General features: G+C 32.1%; 1 protein-coding gene across 1 annotated transcript in view; it reads left to right on the top strand.

The window, feature by feature from the left end:
• The window catches only part of LOC106469406 (dynamin-like 120 kDa protein, mitochondrial), a 45,221-nt gene that overhangs the window by 16,172 nt on the left and 16,815 nt on the right, over positions 1-12,234 (top strand). The window contains 9 exon segments of the mRNA XM_013929896.2: positions 637-723; positions 1,734-1,810; positions 3,685-3,802; positions 5,189-5,263; positions 8,222-8,293; positions 8,882-8,981; positions 9,919-9,975; positions 9,978-10,048; positions 10,367-10,443. Coding sequence (XP_013785350.2) covers positions 637-723; positions 1,734-1,810; positions 3,685-3,802; positions 5,189-5,263; positions 8,222-8,293; positions 8,882-8,981; positions 9,919-9,975; positions 9,978-10,048; positions 10,367-10,443 — 734 coding nt within the window.

Here is a 12,234-nt window from a genome sequence, read left to right as displayed (position 1 = left end):
TGCTTATGTAAAATAGTGTATCATGTAAAAGATCAAGGTGAATAGAACAATCTCTAATGAAAGTGATAAGTTGCATGCTTGGATATACCGTGCTTATGTAAAATAGTGTATCATGTAAAAGATCAAGGTGAATAGAACAATCTCTAATGAAAGTGATAAGTTGCATGTTTGGATATACCGTGTTTATGTAAACTAGTGTATCATGTAAAAGATCAAGGTGAATAGAACAATCTCTAATGAAAGTGATAAGTTGCATGCTTGGATATACCGTGCTTATGACTTTTATTAAAAATGTTTTCCCACACACGTACAGAAGTACTTGAGTAAAGTGTACTGTAAAGAAGATTGTCTATTTAACAGCTTATAAATTAACTTAGTTTTATAAAACAATATTCACCATTTGTATACATTGGAGCTAGCCAGATTAAGATATCTGAGATCTTTAGTAATTCGTGCAGAATGGATTGACCAATAATCAAAGGACCATCTTTAATACACCTGATGTGGAAAAGTACAGACTTGTTTATAGCTGCTGTAGTCGTCTTTTTTGTTGTGTTATTTTTTCTTCAGTAACTTGCTAAATAAAGAGTAATACATTGGTATTGCAACTTTTTTTTAATTTGTTTATATTTTCAGAAAAATTTAATTGACATGTATTCAGAAGTCTTAGATGAGCTTAGTGACTATGATTCAAGTTACAACACTCAAGATCACTTACCAAGGGTAAGCTTTATGTGTTGAATATATCACCAAGGGTAAGCTTTATGTGTTGAATATATCACTTACCAAGAGTAAGCTTTATGTGTTGAATATATCGCTTACCAAGGGTAAGCTTTATGTGTTGAATATATCGCTTACCAAGGGTAAGCTTTATGTGTTGAATATATCACTTACCAAGGGTAAGCTTTATGTGTTGATTGTACACCAGATATACTATGACATATAGCTGACACAAGTTGATACAATGTTAAATACTACATGTAATGAGCTTTGTGAAGTTTACTTAGAATCTGTTCAGTAGATACACATTAAATTTATTCCTACAAACCAGTTAGATTTACTCACAAGATGAGTTTTAATGTTTTGTTTTTTATTATCAGTATTTTTGTGTTTGGGATAAATTGACCATTGAAAGAAGGGAGATTATGTTACCAGGAATTGTGGGTAAAAATCAAGGCATAATATACATATAGAATCAATAAATTAAAATTCCTTATTTGTTTTTTTTAAACAATTTGATATGTTTTATAGAATCACACCATACATGTAATACTAAGTCATAAACTAGGGTTGTTAAGTTTGTGACTTAGTTTTACATGTATGGTGTGATTCTACAGGGTTATAAAGTTTGACTTAGTATTACATGTATGGTGTGATTCTACAGGGTTATTAAGTTTATGACTTAGTATTATGTATGGTGTGATTCTTCAGGGTTATAAAGTTTGTGACTTAGTTTTACATGTATGGTGTGATTCTACAGGGTTATAAAGTTTGACTTAGTATTATGTATGGTGTGATTCTACAGGGTTATAAAGTTTGACTTAGTATTATGTATGGTGTGATTCTACAAGGTTATAAGTTTCATCATTTCCCCAAGCTGGTGTTTTCCATCACTTAAGCAGTGTGAATAATAACATTATTAGTGTTTTTGGTCGAACCAATTGTTATAGTTATAGTTTTACATTCTCTGATAAGATAAAGTGCAAAATATCCAGTTTAATGTTTTTTTTTAGGTTGTTGTAGTGGGAGACCAAAGTGCTGGAAAGACGAGTGTATTAGAAATGGTTGCTCAAGCTAGAATATTCCCACGGTAAGGAAGAACGAGACTTAATCATAATTGTTTTTTTTCTTCTAAAGGTCAGAGAAAATTAAAACAAAATTATTCATTAAGATGTATCCAGCTTATTCAATTCTTAGAAAAGTTACTTTCTACACGTCACAAGATCTTAGTCAAACGTTGACTAAGTCAAATGGTTGCTCAAGCTAGAATATTCCCACGGTAAGGAAGAACGAGACTTAATCATAATTGTTTTTTTCTTCTAAAGGTCAGCGAAAATTAAAACAAAATTATTCATTAAGATGTATCCAGCTTATTCAATTCTTAGAAAAGTTACTTTCTACACTTCACAAGATCTTAGTCAAACGTTGACTGAATATTAAGAAAAGGGAAATTACTTTCTTTTGTTTTTACAACACAGTCAGAGGAAGTTAAGAATGATTTAAAAACTTAAATAATTATCTACTTATTTTATGAACTAACTAATGATTAATATTTTTAAAGTGAAGATTTATATAACATAGGTGTTAACTTCTACCTACAAGAGAATTGGCCTTTATTTAATTTATGTAGTGCATATTTGTGTATAGAAGACACATTAATACTAGAAATAAGCGACCTTATAACACCAAAATGTTGTTTTTATTTAATTAGAAACTCAACGTTTTGCTTTTCAGCTTCTTCAGGAGCGTTCACATAAACACAAACCGAAACCAGGTTTAAGTTTTTGTTTTTTGTGAACGCTCCTGAAGAAGCTATAAAGCGAAACGTTGAGTGCCTAATCAAATAAAAACAACATTTTGGTGTTATAAGGTAGCTTATTTTGTTGTTTTGGTGTTATAAGATCATTTATTTTGTTGTTTTGGTGTTATAAGGTCATTTATTTTGTTGTTTTGGTGTTATACAGTCATTTATTTCGTTGTTTTGGTGTTATAAGGTCATTTATTTTGTTGTTTTGGTGTTATAATGTCATTTATTTTGTTGTTTTGGTGTTATAAGGTCATTTATTTTGTTGTTTTGGTGTTATAAGGTCATTTATTTCTAGAATTGCCCTTTTGCCATGTTTTATATATATATACGTATTTACATCTATTTTATGAACAACAAGGAACCTGTTCATATAGACTTTCCCATTCACTATACTGAACTCTAAAATAAAACACTTAAATCCAACCCTTATCATTCAAGTATTTACTCTGCCTTCCCTTAAATTAAATGTACCCACTACATTTGAAGGAAGCCCATTCCAAAAGCCAACCACTCTTTTAAAGAAATAAAGCTCTCCTACCCTACTGAGATCTATATTTAGTTTCATATTTAATATAATCTTGAGTAATCTCATGTTAAAGTATTTGTCCTGGATTTTTTTCACTGTTCATTTGTTAAGGTGTAAGAAAATGCTCCTTAAACTAATATCTATCTAATATTCTTTTTTTTACCATTTACGCCAGGAGTAATAGGTAATAGGGGTCGATGGTCTATTGATCAACTTAGATATTTGTTTTATTCTTTGCGTGGATTATACTTAGGTTTATAAATGAATGTGCTCGTGACTGTTGCTAGTTTGTGTATTTCAACTATTTGTGTTTGTTTTATTATTTATGTGGATTATACTTAGGTTTATAAATGAATGTGCTCGTGACTGTTGCTAGTTTGTGTATTTCAACTATTTGTATTTGTTCTGAGTAGTATGAATTTTTCATGAGCATAATTTTGTACATTTTTGTAAGTAAACGCTTTATGCATATCGACCACATCTCATCAAATTGCAAGAAAATCATATTGACCTAACTGCAAAGTGTATTGTCATACCCCTAGGTTGGTGCTCATTTTGGTAATTGTCCTGTGTTTATGCTGATATAACATTTACTTGTAATAATTTGGTTATCTTGTGTGTGTTTATTTAGGGGCGCTGGAGAGATGATGACACGAGCTCCAGTCAAAGTCACCCTCAGTGAAGGCCCCTACCACATAGCGAAATTTAAGGACAGTTCTAGAGAATTTGATCTGACTCGGGAAAGTGAGGTATGAAAATAGTGTCGTCTTTAAAAAGGTGGCTTAGGAAATTCTTTTATTTGTATAAAGAAAAATAATTAGATACTTTCTTGATGGAGGTCTTTTGGTTCTGTTCTGATCTGTTGCTTGCTGAAAACTACTTTGTAAATAAATATTTAACGTCATTTGTAAAAACAAAAGTAACTAAAGAGCAACATTGAAATATGTTTTGTATTTTTAGGATTTATTTTCATGCTGCATGTTTCTAATAAAGCGTAATGGAATAACAATGTAATACTCTTGTAATTATATTGAACGCATACTTCTAGCTTTAAAACCTGAATGTGCCTTTTTTTATATTTATATACACTTTTAGTGCAATAATTTGAGGCAAACAGTAAATATATATAAGTATAATAGTAGTCTATATGTTGTCTGTTGTATGTCCATGTAATTACTTCGCAGGGTGTGGGTGGATCTTCACCAAAATTGGTATGGAGGCTCATTAGGTCCATGTGGGGGTACATACAAATTTTCAGTTGTGCATTTTGTCATTTTTACAGGCGTTTTTTAATTTTTTACCACTACTTTGCCCCTTGTAGATGGATCTTCACCAAATTTGGTATGGTGGCTCATTGGGTCCATGGAGAGATAAATACAAATTTTCAGTTTTGCGTTTTTACCACTACTTTGCCCCCTGTTGATGAATTTTCATCACATTTGGCATGAAGGTTGTTGGGTCCATGCGGAGATATATTAAAACTTGGGGTTTCACATTTTGTGTTTTGCAGTTTTTATAGGATTTTTTTTTTTTTTTTACAGTTACATATAAGGGAAGGAACTTTTCATGTCCTAATCATGAATTTACATAACTTTTGTGGGGGACGGGGTACTCCATCTAGTGATAAATAAACTTTCTTGACTTCATTAGCAGTAACTGAAAAATTCTAGATGTGTAAGTTTCAAATTTGCAACTCTAATTATACAAAATGTATATAGGCAAACTTACATATGGTAGTTTCAAGTAGGAAATCTTGTATAGGTCAAGTCTAGGTAAGCAGTTCCAAGACCATTAGTTGTAGGTGGTAATCCTCAGTACACCAGTTTTAGGTAGGCATTTCTGAATATATCAGTTCTAGGTAAGCAGTTCCAAGACCATTAGTTGTAGGTGGTAATCCTCAGTACACCAGTTTTAGAAAGCCATTTTTAAATATATCAGTTCCAGGTAAAGAGTTCCAAGTACATTAGCTCTAGCCATGCAATTGTAAGTTCATTAGTTCCAGTTAAAAATTATATCATTTGTATTAATGCTATATAAGCATAATTCAGATTGGATTTCATCAATGTTGATACATGTTTTGATATATAATGTTCAGTGTTTTAGTTGCATACTTGATATTTCTTTTTCATGTTTAGCTTGCAGACCTAAGAAGAGAGGTAGAGCTACGAATGAAAAATAGCGTTGTTAGTGGAAAAACTGTCAGTTCTGATGTAAGTTTAATACTGATCTCTAATATTGTAATAATGAGTGAAAAAAATTTCATTCAGGGTTGGAAAATAACATTTTGGTTGTTCATTATGGAGATGTGTTTGGAAGAGATGAAAAGGACGTGATGTGATAGAAAATGTAATACACATTCAAACTGAAGAACTTAACCAGGTAGTAATTAAAGAAGATTAAACTATGATCTAAACAGGAAACTATCTTTACCTTTACCACGTTTCACAAAAAAAGTCCACTTAAATTATAGAGATATCTCTTCACTTAGAAAGTGTAGTTAAATTTTAGAGATATCTCTTCACTTAGAAAGTGTAGTTAAATTTTAGAAATATCTCTTCTCTTAGAAGGTCTGATTAAATTTTAGAGATATCTCTTCTCTTAGAAAGTCTGGTTAAATTTTAGAGAGATCTCTTCCATTAAAAAGTCTAATTAAATTTTAGAGATCTCTTTTTCATTAAAAGGTCTAGTGAAATTTTAGAGAGATCTCTTCCATTATAAAGTATAGTTAAATTTTAGAGATATCTCTTCCGTTAAAAAGTCTATTAAATTTTAGAGATCTCTCTTCCATTAAAAGGTCTAGTGAAATTTTAGAGAGATCTCTTCTCTCAGAAAGTCTAGTTAAATTTTAGAGATATCTCTTCTCTTAGAAATCTTAAAGTTTCATGCCTTTTATGATTGCAGAACAAGAGAACATTGTATCAGAAAGTCCTGTAATTTAAATTTTCTTGGGGGGTCAATTTACTTGTCATCTGTACATGTAAATCATTACATTTTACTTACACCGGAACTAAAGAGATGGGGCTCTTAGCCTGTGTAGTAAAAAGCCACAGACAAAGCCGGGACAAGGTTTAGAATGTGTAAATTGTTATCAGAGTTCATGAACAGCCTCCCATAGTGTTACATTACAAGATTTATAGTTTATCTGAAGTGATATTCTCTCTCTCTGTAATTTTATTTTAACAATAGAAATCTAATTATAAAGCATATTACAAACATATTAAGGAAAAATGTTATATTACACTTTTTCAAAATTAGTTGGCCCGTCATGGCCAGGTGGTTAGGGCACTCGACTCGCAATCTGAGAATCACAGGTTCGAATCCCCGTCACACCAAACATGCTCGCTCCTTTCAGCTGTGGGGGTGTTATAATGTGACGGTCAATCCCACTATTCGTTGGTAAAAGAGTAGCCCAAGGGTTGGCGGTGGGTGGTGATGACTAGCTGTCTTCCCTCTAGTCGTACACTGCTAAATTAGGGATGGCTAGCGCAGATAGCCCTCGTGTAGCTTTGTGCGAAATTCAAAACAAACAATCTAAATTTTTTTTAAATTCCTAGCATAAGACAAAAGACATGCCAATGTAAGAATCAAGTAACTCGTGCATAATGTAGGGCCCTGTGAATCACAAAATGTTTTTCAAATTGAATCATGGATCAGCTGTGCATATATAGATTATAGGATATATAGGCTTTATTAAAATTTAAATCACATAGAAAGTGGTTTCTTTATTTATGTAGAGTGTTTCTACACACAATTAATAATGAGTATAAAGATAAATCTTTCGAAAAACAAAAGATATAATATACTTGAAATATCTAGGAAGAAGAATGGTACAAAAGTGTTCTTACAAGGAAATAGATTCCAGTATATAGACTGAATTAAAAGCTAAATTCTAAAGTTTACTGAAAGTGGTGTAAATTCGAATATATCAAATCGAAGCCCCAGCAAATGAATCGAATCTCGAAGCTTCACAGGGCCCTAGCATAATGTGTTTGTCAACAAGCTTCTGATTGGACAAGTTCAGCAGTGAGTCATAACTGGTTAAGCCATTCATTTTTATGCTTTAAACTCTTGCTGCTGATGGAGAATGTAGCTGATTGAGTGTAACATTTTTGGATCAGGCAACAGTTTATTTTTTTTCTCTTTTCTGTGGTATGAATAACTCGGCTGTAAAATTTAAACTCGTGTACATAGGAGATTCGGGACCCTAAATATATTACCATTGTGTTTAATTGTCATGTTGTGGTTACTCATTTACTGGTCTTTTAAATAACCTTTGTAACATCTTGACCATTTTTCTGATGAACTCTTGCAGCATTTTATTTGCAGGATTGTAGATAAAAGGATTTGGAATATTCTCTTTCATCTAAAATTGCTAAGAAATAATCTGGTAGCTTAATTTTGTTTTTGGAATATTTTGTGTAGAGGAAAAACAAACGTTTATTGATTACAACTTCAGGTTTTACAATTTATACCAGATACTGTTTGTTTAAATTCAAGTTGGACTTGACCAGCATTAAGTTGTTAAAGCATGGTTCATTGAATGTGAAGTATTTTTATACATTCAGTTCAGGACTGGTTCAGAGTGGCGTCCAGAAAGGAGAGAGAGAGAGTATGGGGGCATTTCAGCTGCACCTGGTTTTTCGAAAGCCACTATCACTGAGACCTTCTGTAAAAACGTTTATAAATTCCAAACTGTTGTGGTGATAGTTTATGATGATTAAAGACTGTCAGTTTGGGCGAGTGAACTATTCTCTCAAAAGCTCAAATAGCATTAAATTTATATGACAGTCACTAAGAAAGGTGATCCTTAATTGAGCAAAAATAAACATAAATGTCTATTGAGTAAGGCTTCAAGTTTTGCGTGTGATAATACCAGACCCATCATTGGCTCAAGTGAAGCTTCAATAACTTTTAGATTTTTCACCCTACAGCGAAACCGAAAGCTTCTCATAAAAAAGCCTTTAATAAAACATAAAAAATGTTAGGTGAAGCAGAAAGTGTGGTATGAGGGAAAACATGATAGACTGAGATTTAAGTTTAGGAACAATTTAAATTAACTGTGTGTTACAAGAAACAGTAAAGATAAACCCATACGTATCTCGATAAGTAAACATATTTGTATACTGGTTATATTAGGAGGTATTATTTAAGTGTGATGTCTTTTTTAGGTGATAGCCATGACCGTAAAAGGACCAGGAATTCAAAGAATGGTGCTTGTTGATCTTCCTGGAGTTATTAGTGTAAGTATGTAACTTTGAAGTATACATAAAAGCTGGAAAAATTCCTATTTTGTGGTAAAAATCCTTTGTTACATTTTGTTCAGAATGGGATATTTGATGTACTGACAGTGCTAAATGTTAGTTTAATATTTTATAGAGAAGTTGATGAACAGACCTTTAGTTTTAAAAGACCACAAAAATCATATGTTGGTCTACCACCGTTAGGATTAGGAAGTGAAAAGTGACCACTTTTAAAAGAAGCACGAGAAGGATTAACTTTTAAGGTTTTTGTCGGTGAATAAAATGACTAATAAACTCCAGTTTTTTATTATTAGAGCATCTATTTTTTACACTATTTCAATATTAGACTACTCGTTGTTGCCTTTTTAGATTAATATAAAGTGAATGTCACAGTTAAAAGTTGCCAGTTAACTTTAATACGGTTAAAAAGAATTATGAATGGACTGTTACAAGCAAAATGATATTTTGAGTCCAATCAGTAATATTATTTTTAATTTAATGAATAATTTATTTTTACATTTATTGAGTGAGCGAGGTGGAAGTTTTGTATGTTTAAAACCGATGAGTGCGTGTATTTTTATTTTTCAGACCGTCACGACTGAAATGTCAGATGATACGAGAGAAGCCATTAGAGAGATCACTCAGACTTACATGAGTAACCCTAATGCTATTATTTTGTGTATTCAAGGTAGGATTATTGTTTTTTACGCTATAAAGACCCAGAGACTGTAGTATAATAAAATAAACATTAGTTGTTTAAGTTAGATACTGTTTTTCTTAACAGTTTGACAGATTAGCAGTGGTAGTTTAGAATTATTGAGAAATTAAAACTTTTCTTTTTGAAGTTGAAACCAAGTGAGTTGCTAAGTAACACCAATTTGAAGTTTATAATGTGTGTTTAAGTTAATAATCGAACAGCTCATTGCACACAGACACTTTTACTGTTATCTGTTCTAATTATTTAGTGCTGTAGTGAGACATATGGTAACTGACTGATGTTATTTTTCTGACCCTTTAGAGGGTATTATTTTGATAGCTCTATGCTACAGTCAGATAAAAGTTTATCAGGCTAGATGCACAGTGGTAGTGCAACAGACATGTGCTTTCAGTATACAATTGTTATATATGTATTTTATAAGGAGAATATAATATCACTGAGGTTTTCAGTTTATACTTTTACATTTAATTCACAAGTACTTGAAATGCTGTAACTTGGAATGAGAAAATATCACATTAAATCAGTATGTTTAGTGGTCATCTTTGACACTGTATAGCTGACATGGTCGTCCTTTATGTGCTTATTTTGTAAAGTAGGCTTTTTGAGTTACTCTCCCATTGTTAGCTAACCTCTACTTAAGTGCCTGTCACTTTCTATAACTTCTGTTTCCAGCATTAAACTGTGATTGAGTTCACTGTTATTGAACTATAATATTTCAACTACAGGCAACTGACCTGATAGTGGTGACCTCAAAAATGCTCTGTAAATTCCCCTGAGGAGAAAACCTCAAAATGTTAATCACATTTGAATTAGACTACTAAATGCAACTAATCCTAACCAGATTTAACAATGGACGCTAATTAACAGTTTTAATTATAGGTTTTTTGGTTGTTGTTGTTTTTTCCAGATGGTTCAGTTGATGCTGAAAGGAGTATTGTGACAGATCTAGTCAGTCAAATGGATCCACAGGAAAGAGAACAATTTTTGTTTTAACCAAAGTAGACCTAGCGGAGCTAAATATGACCAATCCTAACAGGGTTTGTTTTGTAGTTTTGCTTTTAATTTGTTATATTTTGTATAAAATTCACTACTCTTTTTTTGTAAAATCTAATGTATTGTAAACTATTTAGAAATGTATTTTCTTGTAATTCAACTCTTGTTTCCCTTCTGTCAAAAGTTATCTAAAAATTAAAGAGACAGTCTTACTTTTTTTTTTAATTCTGCGACCCATTTCTTTATCAAGCTTAGCCTTTTAAGAAAGACTTTCATTTTTACCTTGTAAATGTTTACCATAAATACTTAGGATTTAGCTTTTCTTATAATTTTTCATCATACTATTTTTTAATTCCCCACAGCTCAAGAAAATACTAGATGGAAAGCTGTTTCCCATGAAGGCTTTGGGATATTTTGCAGTTGTGACAGGCAGAGGTGAGTCTTTTAAAATTTTCTTGTAACAGTGCTTAGTAATTAATTTTTATTGTGTAAAAAATTAATATGTTTTTTAGATAAGTTTGTGTTATTTGTCATATATAATGCCTAGTGTTCTTCATATTTAAGGCCAGAACAATGCCTCGGGTAATGGAACCACTATACAGGGCTCCCACGGGTTTGGAAAAAGTCGGGGAATTTTTAATTTTTTTCAAGGCCAGGAAAATTTGAGATTTTAGCAAAAAGTCGGGAAGAGTTGAAATCCCAGTGTTTTGAAGTATGCTGTATGCCTTTGGCTTAGTTCTTATACATGTGTCAACATTTCTGTCTTCGATGGTTGATATTAATACAACAATTCAAAAGCATGCACACTGAGAAGAAATTGAAAGGGGATTTTACACCCCTTGCCTCCTGAACTACTTTCTTTTCTGCTGACTGCAATAGAAAGGTTGTGTGTGTTCTATTCTTACTTTTCAACTAGTGGTTTAAAAAAGAGTGTAAGTCGTACAGCATATACAGTAGTGTAGGTTTAACCCTTTTTGCTGCTGGATATGGAATTGAATCCTTTTCTTTCAATCTAGTGAAACAAATAGCTGTTTCCGATGTGTGTTTGTAGAACTCTCATGTTTATACAGTATGTATGAAGATGATAAGTTAGCCACCAATATGTATCAGTAAGTTACTTGTGCTTTAACTGCAGAGAATGCCGACTGCATTTCATTCTTGAAAAATCACTTTTTTTTACTCCAAATGTTTGCTTTGTTCTGTATGTACAGACTGATATGCATCTTAACATTTGAACATTACCCACTGTTACATAGCATTGTGTGATTGTAATAAACTGTATATCTGTTAACATTACCCACTGTTACATAGCATAGTGTGATTCTAATAAACTGTATATCTGTTAACATTACCCACTGTTACATAGCATTGTGTGATTGTAATAAACTGTATATCTGTTAACATTACCCACTGTTACATAGCATTGTGTGATTGTAATAAACTCTATATCTGTTAAGATTACCCACTGTTACATAGCATATGTTACATATATATATATATATAAATTACAGTAATATTATACTACATTCAACAACTGGTATTTTTCAACAAAAAAATTTAAATTACATTGTATTTATGAATCAATTTAAAGATGGTTTGGGTCAGCTGTGAGGGGAGGTATATTGAAGCCAACTTTAATTTTTATTCCATATCGTTAGAACATGTGCTTAAGTGTTACTGTTGACATTTATTCACCTTAAACTACGTTTTACTGTCAAATATTGTCTGTCAGTTTGTTTTTTGTCAGATTAATTTGATTGTATTGGTCAGGGAAAAGTCGGGCAATTTTGTATCATCTTCTCTGTGGGTACCCTGTTATATCATGCTCTGATATTTGTACTTACTGTCATATCTTCTCTGTGAGTACCCTGTTATATCATGCTCTGACATTTGTACTTACTGTCATATCTTCTCTGTGAGTACCCTGTTATATCATGCTCTGACATTTGTACTTACTGCCATATCTTCTCTGTGGGTACCCTGTTATATCATGCTCTGACATTTGTACTTACTGTCATATCTTCTCTGTGAGTAGCCTGTTATATCATGCTCTGACATTTGTACTTACTGTCATATCTTCTCTGTGAGTACCCTGTTATATCATGCTCTGACATTTGTACTTACTGTCATATCTTCTCTGTGAGTACCCTGTTATATCATGCTCTGACATTTGTACTTACTGTCATATCTTCTCTGTGAGTACCCTGTTATATCATGCTCTGACATTTGT

The sequence above is a fragment of the Limulus polyphemus genome, unplaced genomic scaffold, assembly GCF_000517525.1.
Source record: "Limulus polyphemus unplaced genomic scaffold, Limulus_polyphemus-2.1.2 Scaffold3469, whole genome shotgun sequence".
In the NCBI taxonomy this organism is placed as follows: Eukaryota; Metazoa; Arthropoda; class Merostomata; order Xiphosura; family Limulidae; genus Limulus; species Limulus polyphemus.
This window is presented reverse-complemented; position numbering and strand designations above follow the sequence as displayed.